The sequence below is a fragment of the Leuresthes tenuis genome, unplaced genomic scaffold (genome assembly GCF_036924035.1).
Source record: "Leuresthes tenuis unplaced genomic scaffold, fLeuTen1.0.hap1 SCAF_9, whole genome shotgun sequence".
NCBI lineage: Eukaryota > Metazoa > Chordata > Actinopteri > Atheriniformes > Atherinopsidae > Leuresthes > Leuresthes tenuis.
This window is the reverse complement of record NW_027325363.1, coordinates 17,644,361-17,668,385: the sequence shown is the minus strand read 5'-3', so window position 1 is coordinate 17,668,385 and position 24,025 is coordinate 17,644,361. Positions and strand designations below refer to the sequence as shown.

Below are 24,025 nucleotides of genomic sequence, written 5' to 3'. Positions count from 1 at the left end.
CTGATCTAAACATTATTTTCTATAATTCTAGCAAATTCAGAGCAGAGGACTTAAAAAAAACCACAACAATCCTTGGATTTATTTTTCCCGAGCAGGACTAGGCAGCGTATTCTCTGAATGAGCAAAGGAAAAAGGCGTCAGTTGAGCTATGCCGACACATACAGCCTGATCTCAGTGAAAGGACCCACAAAGGGGTTGAAATGATGAAAACCATGAAAGCAATTTCTCAAGAAATGTAAAAATGAACAATGCTTGAATTCGACTTCCAATAGGGTGCGCAAATCGACATATTCTGTAGTATTTTTTTTCTAGTGAGCAGAGAATGTGGAAGGCACAAAACAATGAGTTCGAACTAAGTGTTTGTCAAACTACAGCGAAGAAGGGCCAGCAGTCACTGGAGACCCTTTGGTGCCTCCGCTGCGGGTGTGGCCTCCATGCCAAATGTTTGCCATGACTCGCTCCTGCTGTGTAACGGCACTGAAGTCCATCGTCTTCAACCGAGGCAAAACAGAAATCACACGATTCCTAGACGCAAAGAAACACAAGCTACATTTTTTACCATGCGATATCAAATGCAAACAACTAAGAAATAGGGTTTTATCACTGTACTGAGGTTGTGTGCGTGAGTATGTGTGTGTGTGTGTTAAACCACTGTTGCTATGCAGACCAGGAAATGAACTTGATATGCATTTGAGCACCTGTTGCAATGTTATGCATGCGCATGCTTGCAGAGCACTCAAGTCTCAAAAGTAATCCCTCACTCTGCACTCGTGAACTTTATAACACTAAAGGGCTGCTGACTGTCACGTACACAGCAAACAAATAGCATACATGCAGTGCTGTTTTGCACAGCAATTCTCACAAAACATTGGAATGAAAGCAGCTTAGCACGATGTGTGTGTGTTTGATACATTAAAAAAAAGAAAAGAAGAGGACATTCTCCACCTGTAGGTTTTGTTGCTTTCTATTGGATTTCCATGTAGAGTAATGGAGTGAAGATGTGGTAGCACTGCCAACCTGGCCACCTCTGACAGAACAAAAATGTTGTTTCCATGAAGATATAACACGCGCAGCCCGTGCAGCTCACACAACACCTGAAATGCATGTGTAATCCAACGTTAAACATCCCCGCAGTGACAAATATTCTATGTTCTATATATGCCCACATATAGATATTTCTTTATAACAAAGAAAACAACCAATCAAAAATGAAATATATATATTTTTATACTCTATGTGCAAGAGATAGAAAAATAAAAGCCAAGCAACTGCATAAGAAAACACATGAAGTTAGATCGAGAGAACTCACTTGGTCAATATGTGTGATTTTGTTGAAGGACAGGTCCAGCCAGGCAAGATGCGATGGCTCAGCAAGGAAGTGGCTAACAGTCCTCTGGAGGTCACAGAGGTCAGTGATGTTGTTGTTGCTGAGACGCAGGGAACAGCTGAGGTATTTCCTTTCAGAATTTCTCTTTAAAGGCCTCAGACTTGTGCTGGGCTCCTCTGTTAACGCATCTGAATCAGCATATTAAAACAAATACAGGGAATTTATAGCACTAGTTGGTAATTTGTTTGGGTTAAAGTAAGGACACTATTGATCAGTTTATTCCAGATGAAAAATTATTTCTATTTTGTACAAATATTGTAATTTAAGACACGGTCTGGTCACTCTTTTTGAAATGCCATCTGTTTGTGAACACAAATTACATGCCATTTTTTGGACATTTGCAATATAATCCTGCAGATTACAAATACATTTAATGAATTCTAAAGACTTTTGTATGTCAATCTTTGTCGTCATCCATTTTCAGAGAAAATGTCTTGGACAAATAAATCATCCACAAAATTATCTTGAGGAATATCATAAAAAAGTAGCACCTGCCAACTTGCTGATATTTTTGAAAGATAAATCCACTGGAGCCCCACACATGGTCTCACCTGTGAAAACCCCGCCAATCTGCGGAGTGATGATGAATCAGTTTATGAGTCAACTTGTCATAAAACTAACGTAATTTTCAAACGCAACATTAACATATTCCATATGTTTATGAATTACATGCGCTGCTAATCATGACAACAACACATTATTAATAGCGTCTCAGTTAGCATATAGTACGTTATTTATCTACCATATTCATCCGGGTGAGATCAGCACAAGACTTTACAATTTAAAAACAATGTCAACGACCCATTGCATAATTTATACACTTACCGACAATATAATGTATTTACTATTAGTAAATAAATGTTACACTCGGACGTGAAAGTCGGTCATTTACTATAGAAACACTCTTTTCGGTTTAGGTCTTGCTGTCAGCAACAACAATCCGTTTCCAGGGAAACGAATAAATGCATTATGGGACTTGTAGTTGAAATGTCTCCGTAATGAATCAGTTTTTCTACAAAATGCCTGAAAGACATATATAATTATTCGGTGACTTACATTTACTTTAAAGCTAATTAAAATAGGCCATATGTGTGATGTTACTGGCTAGCAACAAAAGTACTTTAAATTGCATTTAGGCGTCTAACCAAAATTCAACAGCCTCGGCAACTTCTGGACTCTATAAACCTATCGAAACGGGTACAGGCCATACTATTTTCGAATAAAATAAAACTGCAGTAATGATCTGCGCAATCTCTTGTAGGCGGCTTTATTTTGGTGAGTGTCCAGTACGTAATGTGCGTAATGTTCGTAAAACTTCCGGCCTTTAAACCAATCATTTTGCTCTGTTTTCATACGCGTCAGTACTTGAATGTGGATTGGCTGGTTCAATCTTCTGCAACCTTTTTTGAATTTTGTATCGTCTCACATGAAGGGACTGTTTATTTCCTTTCGGTAGCTTCGTCAGTCTGCTTAGATAATTTAATGTGATAGACAGTGGTACACTACACGAGGAAAGAATCGTTGGCTTTTTTAGGTAAATCCCTGCTTTGTAATAATATTTTATTGCCGTTTGCCTGTTGGAAGCAACGTTACTTAGCGATGATGCATGGATATGATGGAGGTGCAGTTAGCTTAATTTAGCTTATAACTAACGCAACTGTTTAGCAAAAAGGTACTAACATCAAGGCTCTTTGGAGTTAAACTGTCTTATTTTTCTTTTTGGTGACGGTGTTGACTGCATTCGCAAATATATCTAGAACTTATTTTTTCTCCTCCAGGTTGAAGTCCCTTTATCGCTAAAGGGTCAGCCAAGATGACGAACTTGGGTGTTAAAGCTCTTCTGAGCTGGGTAAGTTGATACTGATGTTAGTCACTCGGTTTAATTTAAGCATTCCTGTAAGGTTCAGCTCATGCGCGGTTTTAATTACCCTTATTTTCTCCAAATATTGTTTTATAGGTCAACAGTGTCAAACTGTCTGACAGAGAGATGAACATAAATGATTTACTGGACGGGGAGGTCCTGGTGAAACTGATTTATATGCTGTGAGTAGCAGCTGTGTGTTGAAATGTCTGCTTTGTGTAAATGAGAAAAGGACAATGACTAGTGAACGTTTAAACATGACTTCATCTGTTTGTGGGCACTTTAAAACAAAGTAATACTATTTTCTTATTTTTGTTCTTATCACCTTTGTGTCATATCAGGAGAAAGGAACAAAACCCCACCCTCAGTGAATCCTTTGATGATCGATTCAGACTCATTGCAGAGTTTTTAGAAAGTGAGTTTGTCTTTTTAAAAATTTCAATGTTGTTTCCTTTTTTGTGCTATCTTTTTAAAAAAAATTGAACAGCTATACTGTATTAAATAAGCACACTATGCTTACGTCTGCAGCTTCTTTTAAATCACTTCTTTTAGCGTTAAGTCTTGTCTCAGACCTGTCACTGTACAGCATGACAGCGTGTAGATGAAAACTAGGTGACCGCACCCTGATAAACTGTAGGGTGTGGTGTTGCACCTGTATAACCTGCAAAAACTGCTTTCTGTCAGTGGCAGCACTGATGTTAACCTATTGGTAACATTTCCTCAGGACCACCTTTTCCTGAATTTTGATAATTGTTGTTTTTTTTTTTTCTTTTTTTGATAGGGGATTGCAGATTTAGTCCAGCCATAGGCGCCTCTGTATCTTGGGACAACATAAGAGATGGCAACAACCTCACAGTGGAAATTTCAAAGGTACAAATCAAAGAAAGAATTGTGATAAGAATAAGACGACAAACACAGAGACCCACTCTGACCAGTTTTTGTTATGTCACCAGGTGCTTTTGCTGCTCGTGTACCATGACATGATGAATGACCGCTGCACTCTAAACACGTTGGAATGTGAAGTGGAGGTAAGCAAAAGCTTCTCTTCTAACATGCTTCTCACTATATTCAGTCCACCGCTGCACAACTCTTTTTTTCATTTAACATTGATTGTGTTGCTCTACCGTTTAAATCTGTGCTAATGTGTTTGTTCTCACTCTGTTAGCGAGAACTGGCAAACCTGACTTGCTCCTTTGTGATGGAGAGCGAGGGCTGTGTTTATCTGAGCAACAGACTTGATTCCTACTTGGCAAAGAGATGTAAGTATATATATATATTAAAAAAAAAGACATTTTTTATGGTTCACCATATCAACAGGAATTAATATCTCTCACACATAGCTGTGTTGCAGTCTGTCCCCTGGTTTGGATGTAACATGAAACCTGTAAACTGTGTCTCAGATTTGCCCGTCTCCCGTGAAATCTTTGAGCAGTCAGCAACCACTTCTACATCCAATGTTTCAACCATCTCCTCGCTCTCGGATGATGAATCTCCTGTCTTTCGCCGCACGAATAGAATCACGTTTGTTGACATGGAAACGGTTGCATCTTCCTCTGTCAGGTATCGGTTTGCATTCAAATTCAAGCAAACATTCGTCTAATCTTAGTGACATGATCTTAAGGCCAATGTGTAAACTTCTGTGTGTTTACTTCGGTAAATCCATGGGATTTACCTTCCTGATCTGCTTTCATTCCCACAGCAAGTCTCCTTTGGCAGAGATTATGAATACACCTAAGTTTCAGATGAGGAAGATGCAAAGACAGATAGTCAAGGAAAGAGAATACAGAGATGGTTTGGAGAGGGAGTTGGCCAACACACTTGGACTCATTGCACAGAGAGGTATCACATTTACCACACTGTAGTTACCTCAGTGAGTTCTTTGTGTCTGATGAAATAATATTTCTTAATATATCTTAATATTTAACTTTACTTAAATACTTTACTTTTTACAGAATCTCATATCAGTCAGCTGCAGTATCGTCTGGATAAACTGAAAGAAGATCAAGGTGATCAGGAGCAGACCATTAGAGAACAAATCAGTGAGCTTGAGACCAAGAACAACACGTGAGTATCCCAGAATGGGGCTAAATACATTTTTTTATTTTTTAAAACCATAACTGAGTCTGATTTATTAATGCCTGTCTGTAACTATACCACTGGATACAGCAAAGATGTGGGCGCAGCTTTATTTATCGAAGCTCAATGGTGGAGCTGGTTTCGTATCGGGGTGGCTTAGCTAACGGATTTTATTATTTTTGCCCCCTTAGGCTGCAAATGCGTCTTAATGAGATGTTAAAGCAAAATAAAGAGCTTAAGACTACCTCTTCATATATGGAGCGGAAGATTGATGAGCTTGCAGAAGAAAACGGTGCTCTCTCCTCTCAGGTAAATAATCTGCAAGCTTTTTTTCTGTCTCATAAATTCAACGCTGTTTCAAATAAATTTTTCTTTCTTGTTTGTGTTTTTTCCTCTTAATGCTAAAATGCTGCTTTTTGTTCACATCACATTGTCATTGCGTATAATCTGTCAGGTTTTTCTTCGGTTTTGTTCATCGTCAATCCGTTTTAACAACATAGAAAAACACAACACTTGCACCTTTTTTTTTTAAATAATATATTTGTTATCTGTTTAAGAATCTTAGCATTCATAAGCTACATAAAGATTAACACTTTTACTCAATCCAGATGTTGAAGGCATTTTTTTTTTTTTTTTTTTTTTTTCATATTTTCTCAGGTAAGAGCAGTGTGTTCACAGTTGACCGTGTTCGAGACAGAAGTTGGTAGACTGACAGAAACTCAAGCATCTGCTGAAGAAGAGTGGAGAAGCAAAACAAGCCATCTACAGTTTGACCTCAACGAAGCAAATAACCAAAAGGTAGACAAATCATCGATCTTTCTTCTGTCACAGTGAAAACGGTCCTCATTGTGTGGGGATGCTCGGGCACCCCTAAACTTTGGTCTTCTCTTGTGACATTGGGAATGAAAGATTCCCACTAAAAGACTCCTTATTTGTTTACTCTAATGAAGAAAAGCAATTGTATGAATTTTTATAGGCAAAGCTCAGTGTACCATGACTGTCTTTGTTTCTCAGGAGCTCCTGACTGAACAAATTCAGATCCTCCAAGGGAAGATTTCCTGTTTAGAGGATGAAATAAGCAGGGCCACTGAGGAGGAAGTAGGAGAAAACATGGGGCCTATAATGGAGGTAAAGTGCATAATTCCATACAAATGGGAACAAATGAATAAAATTAATTGCATTTTCTGAAAGTTTAATTCTGTAATAGATTACTAAGTGGATTTTTGTTCTTCCTAAATGTCCAGAGAGAAAAGTTGGAGACTGAAATAAATGGTTTGAATGATGAGCTCGAGCGCACAGTTTCCTCTCTAAAAAAGGCAGAAGAGGAGATACAAACCAAAACTCAGAAGCTGAGCGAGTACCAGCAAGAAATAATGCAACATAAAGAGCTCCTAAAGCAACAGCAGGCCCAAGCTGAGGAAATGATTCTAGCCAAGGATGGCATTATAGACAAATTACAGAAGGATATAACTGAACAGAGAGTGGCTCTTCAACAAGAGATTCAGAAACTGGAGCTTCAGCTTCAGCATGTTGAGCAACAGAAGACTGAACAGGTGACCAGATTACAACAGAATATCGCTGCCTGCGAACAAGAAATGGAAACACTAAGGGAAAACAAGAGAGAAAAGGAAGGCCTTCTGCATCAGGCAGTGGAAAAGGTGAAGGATCTTGAGACAAAGCTATCTGCTGCTACTTCTCAGTTGGCTGATAAAGAGCATCAGGTTAACGGCCTCAAAGAAGAAGTTGACGTTCTCACTGATTTAGCTGAAAACGCAAAACATGAGATCCAAGCCAAAGAAGAGGAACTTGCTCAGTTACTACAAGAGAAGTCTGATGAACAAGAAATTCTTCAAGGTAAAATCCAGACCTTAACAGTCCATATGGAAGACCTCAATTCATCTCTGAAACAGGCTGAGCAGGAAATTCAACTTAAGCAAGACCTACTGGCTCAGACCCAACAGGAGAATGTCCAACAAAGGAATTTACTTCAAGACCAGATATTAAGCTCTGAAGAGGAGGTGCAGAAGCTTAAAACGGAGATGCTGGACAAAAATGAGCAGCTGGTGATGCTGAAGAATGCCAGCGCTCAACAGTGTGAAGCCCTTCAGCAGGAGATTAACAGCCTAAAAGGCCAACTTGAAAGTCTGAATGACTCTTTAAAAAGATCTGAGGAACAAGTTCTGAGTCAGCAGGCTATGCTCACAAAGCAGGAGCTGGACAGTGCTCACAAAACAGAGCTTGTGCAACAACAGCTGTCTGCCTCTGAAGAGGAGGTAAAGAACCTGAAAGAGGAGATCCAGACTAAAGAGGAGCAGATGAGCTTGTTGAATATTCAAAGTTCAGAGCAGGCAGAAATTCTACAACAAGAGATCCAAGATTTAAAGAAACAAGTCGAGTGTCTCAGTGCCTCGCTGAGAGCAGCTGAGGAGAATCTGCAGACCAAAGGGAATCTGTTGGCCGAGCAGGAACTGCAGAGCACCCGTCATGTGGAGGCACTGCAGATGCAGATGGTAGCATCACAAGATGAAGTGAAGAGGCTAAATGAGGAAATAAATGCTAAGGAGGAGAGGTTTGTTCAGCTGCAAACGGAGACCTGTGCACACTCTGAAATGCTGCGGCAGGAGATTGAAGCTCTAAACGGGCAAATAATATGTATGAGTAATTCTCTTAAAGAAGCAAAAGACCAGGTTAAAGCCAAAGAAGATCTGATGGCCAAACAGGAGCAAGAAAGCACTTTGCAGACTGAGGAACTGAGAAAGCAAAGTGCAGTTCTTGAGGACAAGGTGAATTGTCTGAAGCAAGAAATCAAAACTAAAGAGGAGGAAGTAGATGGGTTAAAGTCCGAAAGCTGCAAAGAGTCGGAAGTCCTGCAGAATGAGATCCAGAATCTGAGGGACCAAGTACAATGTTTAAATGAATCACTTCAGGCTGCAACAGAGCATGTTCTAGCTAAAGAAAACCTGCTTGCTCAGAAGGAAATGGAGCTTTCTCAAGAAAAGGATGCATTTCAAGACCTAATGAAAAAATCTGAAGAGGAGATGACAAAGTTAAGGGAAGCGGTCCAAATGAAAGAGGAACAACTCGTCACCCTGAACGAAGAGGGATCCAAATGTTCTGACATGCTTCAGCAAGAGATCAGCAGTCTAAAATTCCAGCTAAATGATATGGGTGACTCTCTTAAAAAGGCAGAGGAGAAAGTTCAGAGTCAGGTTGTCATGCTTAATCAGCTGGAGCTGGACAGTGCTCACAAAACAGAGCTTGTGCAACAACAGCTGTCTGCCTCTGAAGAGGAGGTAAAGAACCTGAAAGAGGAGATCCAGACTAAAGAGGAGCAGATGAGCTTGTTGAATATTCAAAGTTCAGAACAGGCAGAAATTCTACAACAAGAGATCCAAGATTTAAAGAAACAAGTTGAGTGTCTCAGTGCCTCGCTGAGGGCAGCTGAGGAGAATCTGCAGACCAAAGGAAATCTGTTGGCCGAGCAGGAACTGCAGAGCACCCGTCATGTGGAGGCACTGCAGATGCAGATGGTAGCATCACAAGATGAAGTGAAGAGGCTAAATGAGGAAATAAATGCTAAGGAGGAGAGGTTTGTTCAGCTGCAAACAGAGACCTCGACACACTCTGAAGTGTTGCAGCAGGAGATCGAAGCTCTAAACGGGCAAATAAAAAGCATTACTAATTCTCTTGAAATAGCCAAGGACCAGGTCAAAGCCAAAGAAGATCTGGTGATAAAGCAGGAACAAGAGAGCACTTTGCAGATCGAGGAACTGAGAAAGCACAGTGCAGTTTTTGAGGAGGAGGTGAATCAGCTGAGGCGTGACGTTCAAGCGAAAGAGGCCGAAGTAAATATATTAAAAACTGAGAGCTGCAAAGAGTCAGAAGTCCTGCAGAATGAGATCCAAACTCTCAGGGACAAAGTACAAGGTCTGAGTGAGTTGCTTCAAACTGCAACAGAGCAGGTGCAGGCTAAAGAAAACCTATTGGCTCAGAAGGAAATTGAGATTTGTCAGGAAAAGGATACATTCAGAAGCATAATGATGACCACTGAAGATGAGATGAGAAAGTTAAAGGAAGAGATCCAAATTAAAGAGGAGCAGCTTGTCACCTTAAAAGAGGAGGGCTCCACACATTCTGATACGCTTCAGCAAGAGATCAGCAGCCTAAAAATCCAGCTAGGTGATCTGGGAAGCTCTCTCAAAGAGGCAGAAAAGAAGGTTCAGACTCAGATAATAATGCTTCACGAGCAGGAGCAGGACAGCGCTCATCAGAAGGAGCTTCTGCAACAACAGCTGTCTGCTTCTGACCAAGAGGTGAGGAGGATGAAAAGCGAGATCCAAGCCAAACAAGAAGAGATGCTCCTGCTGAAGACTGAGAGTTCACAAAAGGTGGATTTGTTAAATCAAGAGATTCAAAGTTTAAATAAACGGGTGGAGACTCTTGGCACCTCACTGAGGAAGAGTGAGGAAGATGTGCAGTCCAAGGAGGCTCTGTTGACTCAGCAGCAGCAAGAAAACACTCAACAGAGGCAGGCAATCCAAAGCCTGCAAGAAAAAGTCCAACAGTTGGAAGCTCTGCAGGAACAGGTTTCCTCACGTGAAGAAGACATTCAAAATCTAAAAGAATCCCAGATTGAGAAAGAAAAGCTCCTCCTTGAAGCTGAAAAGAAGCTTCAGAGCCTTCAGACACAGTTGTCGGACGTCAAGATGATCATTGCTGATAAAGACCAAAATCTGAACATGCTTAGAGATGAGGTGGCGGCCCAAGCCGACCTTGCACAAAAAGCTAAAGGGGAAGCTGAGGCAAGTGAGAAAATCCTGGTTGAGATGAAGGACAAGAGCCTAAAACAGAAAGATGGCCTTCAGTGTGAGATTCAGAAACTAAAAGATGAGGTGGAGGCCGTGTCTCAAAGGCTTGTTGCTAAAGAGCAGATGTTGCTTGAAACTCAACAGGAGTCGGCTCAGCAGATGAACCTCCTGCAGCAGCAGCTTCTGTCAATCAGCGCAGAGCTGAACCAACATGAAGAAACGCAGGCTGCAAACCTCAAGCTGACAGAGGCTGTGCAGGAGTTGCAGGTTGCCACACTAAAGGAGAAGGAAGTTCTCATTCAGGAAAAAGAAGTACTCGTGGCCAGGATACTCAGGTCGGAAAAGGATCAAAAAGCCCTGGAGAAACAAGTCGAAGCTGTGGTCCTTGAGAGGGAGAGACTTGCTCAAGCCAATCAGGCCATGGAGAGAGAGAGGATGACCTCTCGTAAACTTGAATCTGTGCTGCAACAGGAGCTGGAAATGCTGAAAATGGAGAAGGAGAAGCTGTTGAAAGAGAGGGAAAAGGCAGAGGAAACTGAGCTGAGAAAGAGAGACCTACAGGAACAGCTCACAGCTAAATCAGAGGCTGCAGAACACTACAAGGCTCAGGTTGGTGCGACTGCAAACAGCCCCTCCAAACCTATTAAAGTTTCACTAAGCATCAACTGTGTACATGGAAAATTTATTTTATGCTAATTTCAGATGGACAGTAACATTAACTGGTTTTATGTTAACCGTGTCATGTGCATTCTTGGTTGACTTGGGGTCAAACGAGTAGTCTTGGGTGAGATATTCACACGAGATGTCTGTTTTCTTATCACAATGCTGCAGATGGAGAAAGCTATGAGCCATTACAACGGCAAGAAGCAGCTGCTCCAGAAAAGTCAAGAAGAGACGATGGAGCTCAAACATTCCTTAGAGGCTAAAGACCAGGAAGTAAAGACTGTTACCATGGAGAAAAAGCTTCTTCAACTTGATTTGGAAAAGGCCCAAAGCAACGAGAAGAAGCTTTTGAGCATGGTGGCCAGTTTGGAAGCACAGGTTAGTAGTGTATTTGCTGAACACAAAGTGGAAACACTGTCTCTTCAGTCAATTTAAGGGGGGGGGGGGGGGGTATATTTTTGATGCATTTCATCCTGATCTCTATCACTTTGTCTTAATCTTTAGCTGACCTATGCAGACCAAACCCTGCGCGCGCAGAATAAGATTCATGGCAACGGAGGAAGTTCGGCAGACTCCTGCTACTTGGAGGTTCCCAACACACTCTCGGGCGTTTGCACAAAAGTGCAGACGAAGAGGTCCATGAGCTCCGACAGCCTGGACCAGAGCTCTCTGGAAGACTCTCTGAACGCGACAAGGTAGAGTAAGAGTCATGGTTCCTCTCTCCTACACGCAGCTGGTTGAGCTCTTGTGAGACTGTCATGTTCTCTGTTTCTGAAGCGTAATGGGAATGATGGTTATAACCTTGAGTAATGTTCCGGTTTTTTTACCTTCGCAGGAAGCTGTCAGCGCCGGATGAATCGAGCACGCCACTTGTTCGCAGTTCAGAACGTTTGGCAGCTAAACGCAGAGGCCTACAGGCCGAGTCATTGGAAACCTTGTACTTCACACCTATTAACACTAGACAGACCAAACGGTATGTCGTGTTGTTTTGAGAGTCAGTGAGTTTTGCTTCCATTTTAGGTCTGTTTGTTCTGAGTGAGACAAAGTGACAGGCACTGGAGGAACAGCTACGGTTCCGTGCAGCCTGCATGTGCACCGCTACAGCAGAATAATAAATGAACCACTGGAATTATGTTTCATCAACTCTGTGCTGCCGTGGCTCCCACAGCCACTGATGTAGATTGCTCCAGTTTGAATAACAGCAGCTGCGATGCTGTGCCAGTTTATTTGTGTGTGTAATCAAACAGATTTTTTCTTCATACACTTTTATTGAGATCTTTGTTTCATTTTCTTTCTTCTCTTTTTCTTTTCTTTTTTTTTTTATCAACTAGGCCCAGTACAGAATATGACATGGAGCTGGACTCGGCCCAAAAAAATCCAACTTCATCTGTCAAACGACGCAGAACCACACAGGTTATAAACATCACCATGACCAAGGTGGATGAAACTCTTTTTAAGAAAAAAAAAAGATTCTAATATTGCTTCCAATACGAACGAGAAGATAAATACCTGAGCCTACTGTTTCACTTTGCCCTTTCAAAACATCCTTGTTACTTCCTGCTGCGGTGTTACTGTAATTCTAAATAACTTTTACGTGTGCTCTGTAGAAAACTCCAGGCAGCAATGAAGGTGATGAGACTTTCTACAGTCTGGTTTCAGCTCGCTCCCAACCAAACCTGTCCAGTGCACTCTCTGCACGACCCGTGTCCACGCAGCTGTTTGACACACCTGTCGGTAAGACCAGTGCTGCCAGCGACCAGCTCATTGGTCTTCCAGGGTACAGACGGAGCACAATTAATTCACAAAGTAAGTACATGTATTACTTATGTTTTAGGGAAGGTTTGAATATTTTAATTTGACAGCTTGGACTCGTATAAAGTAATGGTTAGAATTCTTTACAAAAAAAACCCAAAAGAAAATCATAATGGGCCATCTTTTAGTTGCTATTCCAGGCTTGTTCTCGTGTCTGACAGCAAACAGAGTAGGAGAGAAGCTAACAGATGGCTACGTTGTTCAATAATGTGCTGTTGTACATATACTGATAATGATGGGCAGTTATGCAGCTGATTGGTCAGACTTGGAGACAACCTGTGCCACTTGGGGTAGATCTGTTTGCGAGTTTGTGGCAATGCTAGTCCATTTGTTACACTTTATAGGACTGCAAACCCAAATTGCTGCTTGACGGGTATCCTTCTGCATCTGTGAAGCCTTTAGCTCATATTACAGTCTGAGAGTCTCCGCTAACAGTGACTGTGACGTTGTGGACGTTTATAATTGTGTTGCACGTGTCCATTTTAAAAGCAGTGGAGCCAGCAGTTGTGTACACTGAGAAATTGTTTCAAGGGACAAAATGTGATGGATCACTGGGGTCTCTCAACTGATGAGTTAAATCATCAGCATTAAGGGGAATCCGTACTAAGGTGAATCCATTTGCCTCCAGCCGCAAGCACCTTCTGTGTGGGAGCAGAGAACGAACCTGACGGCGGGCCCGAAGACTGGCAGAGGATTGCAGAGCTCCAGGCAAGGAACAAGGCCTGCCTCCCTCATCTAAAGAGCAGCTACCCTGTGGAGTCAGAGGTGAGAGCTTCAGAGGAACTTTGAGCACAACAGCTGTAAAACTTAACCTGCTAATTAAATTCATGCCTAGAAATTTAAATGGTGACTGTTTTTATGAAATCCCTCCCTCTCTCCTCCCATAGACCTGCTGTGGCAGGGCAGTCATTTTCACAGACGAAGAGCTCCGTAATGGTGACCCGTCCGACACAATCCGACGGTTATCCACGATGCCGGGTCAACTGCAAGACTCCCTCGTCTCCCATCGGCACTCCCTCCTGCTGGGTCAGGCAGGCGCCGCTGCAGGCTCTCGTTCTCACCGTCTGTCTTTGATGCCAGACAAGCTGCCGTCAAAAACTGCCGGCTGCTCTCAGACGAGGAGCCCAAAGGGCCCAAAGAAATCCTCATCAATGTTGTCTTTACATCAGTTTTCACCTGAGGTTGGTTTGCAGAAGCTTGCAAAGATTATTATTTTATTTTCCTATTTTTTTTGCATTGCTATTCAAAGCTTGAAGCTGACTAAAGTTTAGAAGATGAACGCATAAAGAAACATGAATTTCAGATGAGTTGTCCAGCTTGTTAAAATTGTTTTCAGTGTCATCCTCTAAACCCTAAAAGATGGTGAATCACTGAAAATTTAAGCTAATAACCGTGCAGAAAAACTAGCATTCATTTCTCGCGTTTGGCTTTGTTTCTGTGTGTAGAAAAAGATCAGAGCCAGCTGCTTCCCTCGCCCACTCACCCCCAAAAACAAGAATGTGAGCTCATCCAGCACTCATCTTCAGCCCATCCTCAGTCCTGTGAGTATAATAAATGCACGCACAGCTAAAATTTGGATTATTTTATTGTATTTTTAGTTTTCTGCTCAACTGTAAGTAAATCTGGGATGGTTCAGCAACAGTTTCACTTGCATTATTCTCAGGCTGGAAGGAGGGAGTCGATGATGTTCACGATCGACAACACTCCAAAGAACAACAACTACTTAAAGAAAGGGCTAAACAAACTGCGCAGCTCCACGAGGAAATCTCCAGGCAAAAATTCAAAGAAGTCGCCCGCTCAGACAAATGCGCGCAAAGGCCAGGAGAACATGCCTTCGCTGAATTCTCGAGCCGGAGTGGGACGAGCGGGCAGAGGTGGCAACTTTAAGTCGCCCCAGACGGTGGCGGCTAAAGGACAGCGGAAATCTCCTCAAGCCACCAGCAGGTCTGCAAAGTCTCCTGGACTGACAGCCAGCGCTCGTAAGGTAAACCAACACTGACAAAGCTGCTGATGGCTTCCCATTGCAATCGTTTTCCCTGAATCGGCAGCTCTGCTTCATCTCTTGTTGTATTCTGTTTTTATTTTTTTTTTATAAAATCCAGCATAAATGTAAACATTCTTTGTTATTTAAATTTTGAAATGCCTGCCCTCTTAGCTTTTGATTGACATCTCTTTTGGACCTATGGGAGCTGCCGTAGGTTGGCTACAATAGCTAATAAGCCTCCGCGTCGCCAGACAGCGCACGCTCCTTCTCTTGCTGCATGTACACTGAGCCAGCTGTAAATGAGCTGAATGAGGACTGACAAATGTCCTAATAGAATTCTGAAAACAAGGTATGCTGTCTGCAGATATAACTTGAAATGTCCAATGAGAAAAGCCCTACGTAAAGCACCTGGGCAAGTCGTTTGGGCTTTCTTTGCGGCCTCCTGTGTGAACTACGTTCTGTGAGTTTTATTAGATGGTGAGGCCAAAATCTGGCAAAACTTGCAGCGAAACTAACTCTATACTTCAGGGCGTAGTGGGGACATGCACCAAGTTTGGCAATGAGATGCCGGAGAGGAAATATCAGAGTTTCTGTGAACTGTGTTGGGCAGTTTTTTGAGGGGCGCATGAAGAAACTTGGAAAAAGTCTGACATACAAAAACACGAAATGCCATTTTCGATTCACTCGTACTGTTACGAGGATGGTAGCAACTGTAGCACAACTCAGCCGTCGCTGTGCTGAATCTGAATGCTGACTAACCAGATTTGTGGGGGTGTTGAGGTGACGACTCGACCTCTTCAAGCCCAGTTACACACACCATTACCATAAAAATGATGGCTCATCAAACCGGTTCGAGCTGGATTCCTCTTAACAGAGACAGTTCAGGAATATAGTTTTGTAGTATCACACTGCATTAAACTGCTAACAGGTGAGGGTGTATTTGAAAATGACTGCAAGTGAATTAATGTCAATAGAAGCGACTGATTTCTGCTGAATTTGAACCTTTGTTTCAGAAGAAGGTGTCTATAAAAGAGGAAAAACCTGGTGGATGTCCAAAAAGGTTGCTATCTATCAATAGACTCTCTTTTTTTTTGGAAGCACTTATTAAAGACTGGTTGGTGGTTCAAGGTGTTTTTCACACTTATGGAGCAGCTGGGTGCACACATGTTCTAAGAGCACAACACTAACAGCTCAGCATTTAGGTTTTAATTAAAAATGTTGACGTTGTTGAGGTTTGCTTTCTGTCAGCCATGGCTTAATCTCTCTCTTTTTCCCCTTCCCACAGATGATGAGGAGGATGAAGGTTTGAGGACCGGTTCCCGCGTTGGAGTTGTGACCATGTGCAGTTTTATTTGGTTAATATGTGGGTTTCTTTTTCTTTTTCGTCCCACAGACAATCTAATTTTTTTTATTATTGTCCGTTAGGATTTTTTCAATCTGTCTCACCTGCCTTTAATTCTTCTGTATGATATTTACATGTTTGTCAATTAAAAAAAAAAAACAACAAAAAAAAAAAACATGGAGTTGAATCATTTTCAGATAACATGACACTTCAGAAAACGTGTAAAGCCCACAACAGCCTACTACGGTCTACCCTACTTAAATACATACAACAGTTGTTGTATGTAAAGGTGCTCAGGATCAGGGTTTGGATAACCTTGAGGAAGTTTAATTTGCAAACTGATTTAGTTTTTTTTTAACTCCCTAAATTTGAATAGAACTAATATATCTATAACCTTTTTAAAAAAAAAACAAAAAAAAAAAAAAAAAAACTGCGAAATAATAATAATTCCAGAAATAATAAACTTCCTGTGAATGGTGAACCTTCAGAATAAGATACAGTTTCAATTTCGAGTTAGTGAATATGCCTTTATTCTATCTACAGAGGATTTATCACTGCTAATTGAGATTAGAAATTTGAAACGATGCACCTCGAACTGTGCAGTTCAGTAATATTACAGCTATGTATTTTTATTGTCGAAAGGAAATGGCTGTTCAGCTAAAGAGCCATATCCGATCTAAAAATGTGGGTGTGTGTGATGTTATTTTCCTTTCTCTATCACACACACACACAGTGAATGACAATCTCAGCATAAAGGGAATAGAAATCACTTAAAGGGTATGAGGAAAACAAAGAAATAAGGCATATTTCACAGAACAGAAAACACCTACAAAGAGACACAAAACGGCAAGTAGAAGGTAGAGCTAAACGACTAAAGAAGTGACAAAACTAACAGAAAATGTTTGACTACTCCATGCACAGGACCTGTTATATTATAATCCGTCATTACGTTAATGTAATAAGGTAATATACGTTTCTGAGTCTGTGTTTGAACGTCATAACACTCCGGTATTCCTGATATTTTGCTATTATTCTGAAACATTTTACCCGGAAGTTAGAAAACAGGGAAGCAGTTCGTAATCGAAACCATAAATCGTAAAGAAGAGCTCGGGTCGTTTTCTTAAAGTTAATAGTTTACTTTATTTGTAGTAATCATTTGATACGAAACAAAGCGTTTGTATGTAAGGCAGTGTGTTAGCTTAGCCCCATGGAAATGTTCGTATAGAGTAACGTCAGAGAGTGACAGCCCGTAGGTGTGGTGACGTACAGCAGATAAATGCAGGTGGTTGTCTGCCGCGTGGGAGTAATTGCATGTAGTTTGGTACAGTTTTGTTCACTAAAACCCATTTTACACCTGCGGCGAGAGGCGGTGTCCCCCTCGGACCATGGACTCGGACACAGAAGTGGAGAAGTGGGTGTTCATATTTATCTACTGAGACAGCTTGCCGCCATATTTTATTATCTTGGCACTTCCTAATAGTTCAGAAACCGAGTTGATGTACTTTAATTAGTCAGTGCGGTCTAGGGTCATTTTTTTCTTTTTATTCTTCTTTTACGTGTGCGTGATTTACTCGCTTAAGTTTGTATTATATTCCTCTGATCATAAGTGGGTTTATAGGTATTAAATACAGGCTTTGTGAGTTTATAACTTAATGTCTTTAGTTGTAGAATATGTATATTTTTGTTAATTAACCAACTGTTCTCTAAAGGTTACTAACAACTTACAGTCACAGCACTAAAACTACATACTGGCAAAGTGCTCATCTTGATACAGAGAAATGTTCTTCTGGGGGGAAAAAAAAAAAAAAAGCTTCATCCCAACATTCACATGGATTTTATTCCAACAGCTGCCACCTATCTCAACATTTTTGTCAGGTGTACAAATAGTGTGAAGTGTTCACCTGGCCACCAGACTCCATCCATCCATTTTTTATACTCGCTTAATCCAATTCAGGGTTGCTCAGTAGCTGGAGCTTATCTCAGCTACCAGTGGGTTAAAGACCTTTAACAACCAGGACAGGTTGCCAATCCAGCACAGAGACAAATTAAGCCACTCCAAGGGTCAGGTTTCCAAAACAAGTCTTGGAAGCACGAGGAAGACTTTTACAGTATTAGTCAGCTGGTCTTAATGTTATGGCTGACATGTGCATTTACCTGTCGATGTGTTTCCTGAACAAAGGAAAAGGGATTGCTCTCGTGCTTTCACGCTAACAGCCTCTGTTCACGCCCTCAGTATTTTCACCAAAAGGAAGGACGGGGAAGATGAGAAGTGGAAGAGGCCACCTTCCAGCTATGGTTCAATGAAGAGCGACAGCGATGACTTGGAAGAGAAGAAGGTGGAGGAGGAAGATGAGGTGGAGGTTGCAGTGCTGCCTGAGCCGCTTCCTCAAGCAGTGACTGGGTATGTCCTATGTTTCGGAGCACTGTCGCGACTCGTCTGCATCTTTCGGCATCGTGGTGAATCCGATTGAATTGTTGCTTTGACCTAGATGTAAGCGAGTTGGCCACTACTGCCGCTTGGTTTGTTGAACAAAATTTATTAAGCTCGCTCTGAGTTTCAGTTAAGTTTGACGTGCAAATCGGTTTGCAGAAAATTGGCCATATTATTGACACGCCATCTTAGAATGATTCTGTTTTTGTTTATTTATTTTTCTTATACTTACATTTTTTTTTTTTACAATTACCTGTCCACTAACTTGACTGAAAAGGAAAATATTGACACCGAATGAAACACCGAAGCACACTTGTCTTGCTTGATTGGAAAGGCTTTCTGTGGAGACCCACAAAACATCCGAATGCTGCAAAGTTTTGGTGCTTTTAAAGTTGTTAATGTGAGACCGGAGGCCTCATACAGTTTGTGCTCCTCTGATTAATGTTTGCCAGGGTGCAGATGTATCGCCCTTCGTCTCCAGAGACGCTCTGCACCATAAGCACGGAGCAGACCAAACCGCCGGAAGCGCTGGTGATTGAAACCAGGTGAAGGACGCACGCTCAGTCACAAACACACACACACTCTTTCATTGCACATCTCTTCGATGTAAAGGGGAGTTATTGCTCATTATTTTTTTATTCAGGTGAAAGAGCTCAATTCTTTTAGAAATTAATTTGACTTATTCACTTGAACATTGTGAATGAATGTTTCAAATACAAATACAATTTTTTTTTTTTATATATATAACAACCAAACGTTGGATTTCTTCAAAGTTTTAAAAGAAAACCGAGGGTTGAATAAGCTCCCTGTTCCTTCTCAGGTCCTCTGATCTGGAATGTCTTTCAGAGGAGGATGTAAAGACTGAGGATGAGGATGAACCTTTGCTAACTCATTCCCCAGAGCCACCTGATTCCGTTGAACTAGAAGATTCAATGCAGAGCAATGACAACAACCAGCCAGGCGAACTGCACCCAGAACAGGACCTGCCTCACGTATTCAGAGTTGGTGCATCCCATTTACTCCTGTTTTTATTTTCTTTCACAAAAATTACGGTTTTTTAGACAAGGATGCATTTGACTTGACCGATTATACCAGACTGATATAAACCGATAATACACACTTCATAATACACACTTCACCACTGTGTTGCTAAAGAGGTCATCGCTATTATTTCTTTAAAATGATACATGAAAACCTTATTTCTAATTTTAAAAAAGCCCTCAATTCTGCTGTTCTACTACAAATCTTCTCAAGAGTATAGATAAATTGTCTTTAGAATGTATTTATTTAATTTCATTAGGCAGTACATTAACGGCTGTTTTCTTATTTTATTTTACCGTCTGTTTGAAGACTATCCAGAGTACACTGACAGGCCTCACCAAAGGGGAGCTGTTATCGTTTAAAATGAGGTTTTACCAGTGGGAACGTAAAGTAACCCTGCAGCAGGCGATGGAAGGAGACCTCCTGGATTTTGTGGACAGGATGATTGAGCTCCTTGGTAGGTAAACGCAGCCGTGGCTGACCTGATTCTGTAGCTGGAACAGTCATGGCTTCACCTACGAGTGTATTGTTGTAAAAGCAAGTGTTGATGCTTGTCGGGGGCACAGTCCCGGATGCACTCTCACTGATTGCTAATTCTTTTGCTAATATTCTGTTCCGCAGGCCAGGATACTGCCCTCGTGCAGACCATAGATACCCTTCAAAATATGGATAAGGTGGCAGAGGCCAAACAACTGCACGATCAATGCCAGAGAGGTAAGGAGGCACTTGACTGCTTCTGTCCCAATTGATGTACTTTCCGGTGTTATTTGAGCAGGAATGATATTGCATTAGTAAAGTAAAGCGTAACACGTTCCTTCTGGTGTGAATGTATCAGCAACAGTGTGGCTCCCATAAAGCAGAAGGAGTCAGTGCTGAGAGGTTATGCTTTCAGTTCCAGATTCAAAACTTCCTGTAAGCATGCGAGCTTGACCGAAATATTGAGATGATGAACACACAATTTCCTAACTCCCCAATTTGTTTTTCTCTGCCGTCAGCGTTGGTTCGTTTTCAGATGAATAAGAATTTAACCTCGAAACACAGGATCATTCACGAGGGGATTGTTCGAGCCGGAAAGCAAAACTACCTGGACAAAGTCTACGTAGAGCCCCAGATCTCTGCCTGCGGTTACGGGGGAGTCTACCCCGACCACGAGCTCCGACCACACCCTCCGACGCCAGCGCAGGTTCCCAGTCCCGACACATTTGTCGGCGTGAACAATCTCTTCCGACTACTGAAAGATGACGGCACGCCTGTGAGGACGGTAGTGACCACTGGGCTTGCAGGAGTCGGAATGTCCGTCTCTGTGGCGAAATTCGCCATGGACTGGGCGGAATTCCGCGCCAACAAGGTACGATCTGACAGAAACACATTTTAAGAGAATGTTTCATCCATGTCAGAGGAGTCGGACACCTGCTGAACCTTTATACCACACACACCGATTCCAATGACTTTCTTCTTGCCGAATGTCAACTTTTTCACAACAATTTTGGTAACAATTCAGTCGTACTGACTCAGCTCCTCTAAATACTATATACTAACGATCTAAGGTGCCTCTTGCAATCTTTGGTGATTTAAAAAAACTGGATCCACAATACTCTGTAGAAGGATGGTGAATGTCGAGTGTTGTGATGAAAATATGACTTGCCACATCAATATGTCACCTTAATCGTCTGTCCCAATACTCGTCTGGACCTCCCTCGATTATTGATAACAGTATTCTGTGGTGGAGCACAGTGTAGGGAGACAGTTCATCTTCACAGGTCACCGCGTTTGTCTCTTTTCCCTGCAAGCTATGTCCTAATATTTCCAGTTTAGGTTGTAAGCAGTAGAGGGCCCATTCACACTTGGCAGGTTGTTACAGTCACGTGTCACTGAACACCTCTGACCAATGTGTGTGTCGTTTAAGTCATGCTCATCTATACATTGTTTACCTGTCTGAAGAGCAAGTTTTAGTCAGAGGACCCAAGGTGGGAATGATTTGGAAACTGCTGCCTTGAAGGTGCAGGGAAGGTGATTCCTGAGGCCACCTCCACTCCACTACTAAGGATGGTTTTAACATGCATCGCTTCCTTGATTCGTCTCTCGATCCATCTGTCTTCTCTGTCGGGGTTGTGTATGTATGTATGTCGGTCTATGTGCCTTGCTCCAAAGCCTACAAACAGCTATAGTTAAAAAAAGTTGACTTTACTGTGCTCAGAACAGTGTCCCTTCTCCTTGAGATGTAGGTGCACTGCTGAATCTTGACCCGAAGAGGTGGCTCAGCTGTTGTTTGGTCTCTCTCACATAGAGGTCCGCCCACTCCTCGCTGCACTGCATACACAACGCCACTCAGTTTGTGTTTGGTCCTTTTGTCCTTTGGGTGAACCAGCCTCTGTCCGAGGCTGCTCCTGGGTTTGAAGTGCACTGGAGTGTCGTGTTTGCAGAAGATCCTTCGAAGTTTCTCTGACACTCCTGCCACATCTGGAATTACAGTATGTTTGCACCTGCTCTTCTTAGCGTCTCTAGTTGTATTGCTTGGCCCAGATTTCTTCACTGATATCCACAGGTTTGCAGAGCTTTCTTGAAGTGTTGGCGTTCCTTCTGTTTTTCTTCAGCCGAGGTCTGCTCTCAGCCCGGTGGTTTTAGAGTTCTAATGACAACCAGTTTGTGTTATAGTGGACGATGTGAGTCGCAGAGCAGGTGCTGGTCAGTATGTGTGGGTTTCCTTGAGTTCTTTCACATCCATATGAGTGATCCGGCTGCTGAAAGCCCACACTAGAACCACTTTGGTGGAAAACCTTGCGCGTAGAATCAGGCTCTCCTCTAACTGACATGTGGTTTGTACTATTTCAAGTCAAAATGTAAAAAAAAAAGGTTTATGACCTTCCATTTACTGCAGCTGGTAGATATATGTATTACTGATGAAATCACAGCATAATCCTCCGTTTGGGTGTTCTTACTCTGGTATTCTTTTAGTATCTTTCATGTATTTTTCTACTTTTACTTTACTCTCACTGTCATGAATTGATATAACTTAAGGTTGTCAACTTGTCACTTCCTACCCAAGATGCATGTTGAAATGGACGTACACAGGGACACGTGGACTTTATGAGGCTGTAATATGTTACAATGTATGTGGATTTTTCTCATGGGATAGTTCCCTCCTTTCCATTTAAAGTGTTGATGGTCAAACCAGCACATGCATGCAATACAGTACAAGTGTTTGTGTGAATAGGAAAGTTCTCGCAACATCTCCTTTTCAGCACTTAGTGTGAAATTTTCCGCTAGTTTTGTCTTGGGAATATTTGATGTAGATGTTTACCTTGCCACAGATGACCGTTGCAAATGGCTCTTCCTCGTAATTCTGAGAATTGCATTTGTTTTGTGGACATTTTGCCGATGAATACCGTTTTTTTTTGTCTACATTTTCCGCAGGATCTGCAGTTTGTCATCAGCTTGTCATTTCAGTCCTTGTGGATTCTGCGCACCAAAACTGAACCTCCTAAGGACATGTCTTTCTGCAATGTGCTGGACTATTATCTGCCGGATGTCAAATGCAAAAAGTACCTGCTGGAAGAGAGCTCTAACTTTCTCCTCATAATGGACTCTTTCGATCAGTATCAGGCTCCTCTTGACTGGGAGGTATCCCATCTGCAGACATACACTTGACACCCATTCACTCATAATTGCAGCAAATGATTGGAATTGTTTCAGAGATATGAAATTGTCAGCAGTCCAGATTAGAAATCAGCATGATTTCGCAGGTGATGACGGAAAACTTTGACATTTCACTATTCTTTTCTGGTTTGTCTCTCCAGAATGCTCCTGTAATCACTGACATGAACACCCCAGTACACCTCGATGTCCTGACTGTAAATATCCTCCGAGGGAATTTGATTCAAGGGGCCCGCAAATGGATCCTGGGCAGACGAGCTGCCGTCTCACAAATACCATCTAAATTCATAGATATCGTCACCGAAATACAGGGTTTCAGGTGTGTGTGCTGATTGCGTTTGTTGTCTAGCGACGTCTCTCTGCTTGTTGTTAGTTGTCGTATCCGTATTTAATCTTTTGTCGCTTCTTTTTCACCAGTGATGAGATGAAAGATGAATACCTGACCAAGCGCTTGATCGAGGACGGGCTAGCAGAAAAAATTATAAGACATTACAAGCGTCTGCCGACACTTCACATTCTTGCTCGCCATCCCTTTGTCTGCTGGATTGTGTCGGCAATGTTTGTGTCCCGCTTCTGTTATGCCGACTACGGGATTCACCCTCCCAGACTGACGCCATTTCTCATTGACATGATGATCATTCAGATGAATCGCAGACTGGAGTTCTACTACGGACATCCGAGACATAACTTTGTAACGTTTTTTTTTTGTGTGCTTTTGCTAGTTTTACTAACTATTGTTCTGATGACCAGCTTACTTTCAGTGACAGAAGTTGTAATGTCTTCATTTCTTTCACTTAGAAATGGTCGAGTGACGACTGTAACCTGCTGTTGGGGATGGGGAAGATGGCCTTTAAGATGATGGAGAGAAACACCAGTGTGTTCTTTGAAGAAGACGTGAAGAAGACTGGGCTGGGGTTGTGGGAGGTGGTCGTGTCATCAGGCTTGTGCACTGAGCTCCACACTACC

The 24,025-nt window shown here is 42.0% G+C and overlaps 3 protein-coding genes across 4 annotated transcripts in view; 2 read left to right on the top strand and 1 right to left on the bottom strand.

The window, feature by feature from the left end:
- Positions 1 to 4: 4 nt before the first annotated feature.
- Positions 5 to 1,963, bottom strand: lrrc51 (leucine rich repeat containing 51). The gene is made up of 4 exons (XM_072391746.1): positions 1,879 to 1,963; positions 1,310 to 1,515; positions 946 to 1,094; positions 5 to 525 (listed from the first exon to the last, which is right to left on the bottom strand). Exons 1-4 carry the CDS (start codon positions 1,928 to 1,930, stop codon positions 369 to 371), a joined length of 564 nt encoding a protein of 187 aa, XP_072247847.1. The 5' UTR covers positions 1,931 to 1,963; the 3' UTR covers positions 5 to 368.
- Positions 1,964 to 3,116: 1,153 nt separating this feature from the next.
- Positions 3,117 to 24,025, top strand: part of numa1 (nuclear mitotic apparatus protein 1) — a 60,278-nt gene continuing 39,369 nt past the window's right edge. Inside the window, exons 1-23 of one of the 2 annotated variants that reach the window (XM_072392623.1) lie at positions 3,117 to 3,236; positions 3,345 to 3,430; positions 3,590 to 3,663; positions 4,030 to 4,118; positions 4,202 to 4,276; positions 4,414 to 4,507; positions 4,649 to 4,808; positions 4,948 to 5,087; positions 5,201 to 5,312; positions 5,516 to 5,633; positions 5,982 to 6,122; positions 6,339 to 6,452; positions 6,569 to 10,741; positions 10,964 to 11,173; positions 11,300 to 11,490; positions 11,631 to 11,768; positions 12,127 to 12,232; positions 12,403 to 12,601; positions 13,236 to 13,372; positions 13,495 to 13,788; positions 14,053 to 14,148; positions 14,271 to 14,591; positions 15,877 to 15,948. In XM_072392623.1, coding sequence (XP_072248724.1) covers positions 3,201 to 3,236; positions 3,345 to 3,430; positions 3,590 to 3,663; positions 4,030 to 4,118; positions 4,202 to 4,276; positions 4,414 to 4,507; positions 4,649 to 4,808; positions 4,948 to 5,087; positions 5,201 to 5,312; positions 5,516 to 5,633; positions 5,982 to 6,122; positions 6,339 to 6,452; positions 6,569 to 10,741; positions 10,964 to 11,173; positions 11,300 to 11,490; positions 11,631 to 11,768; positions 12,127 to 12,232; positions 12,403 to 12,601; positions 13,236 to 13,372; positions 13,495 to 13,788; positions 14,053 to 14,148; positions 14,271 to 14,591; positions 15,877 to 15,900 — 7,128 coding nt within the window. In that variant the 5' untranslated portion in view covers positions 3,117 to 3,200 and the 3' untranslated portion in view covers positions 15,901 to 15,948. Of the gene's footprint in view, positions 3,237 to 3,344; positions 3,431 to 3,589; positions 3,664 to 4,029; positions 4,119 to 4,201; positions 4,277 to 4,413; positions 4,508 to 4,648; positions 4,809 to 4,947; positions 5,088 to 5,200; positions 5,313 to 5,515; positions 5,634 to 5,981; positions 6,123 to 6,338; positions 6,453 to 6,568; positions 10,742 to 10,963; positions 11,174 to 11,299; positions 11,491 to 11,630; positions 11,769 to 12,126; positions 12,233 to 12,402; positions 12,602 to 13,235; positions 13,373 to 13,494; positions 13,789 to 14,052; positions 14,149 to 14,270; positions 14,592 to 15,876; positions 15,999 to 24,025 lie in introns of those variants that run through there. The other variant, XM_072392622.1, reaches the window with a different exon arrangement.
- nlrc3l (NLR family, CARD domain containing 3-like) lies at positions 17,027 to 23,943 on the top strand. Its single transcript, XM_072392602.1, has 11 exons — positions 17,027 to 17,344; positions 18,167 to 18,334; positions 18,817 to 18,909; positions 19,185 to 19,365; positions 19,715 to 19,862; positions 20,027 to 20,119; positions 20,401 to 20,753; positions 22,820 to 23,026; positions 23,203 to 23,378; positions 23,477 to 23,746; positions 23,854 to 23,943. The coding sequence occupies exons 1-11, from the start codon at positions 17,319 to 17,321 to the stop codon at positions 23,855 to 23,857; spliced, it is 1,719 nt and encodes a 572-aa protein (XP_072248703.1). The 5' UTR covers positions 17,027 to 17,318; the 3' UTR covers positions 23,858 to 23,943.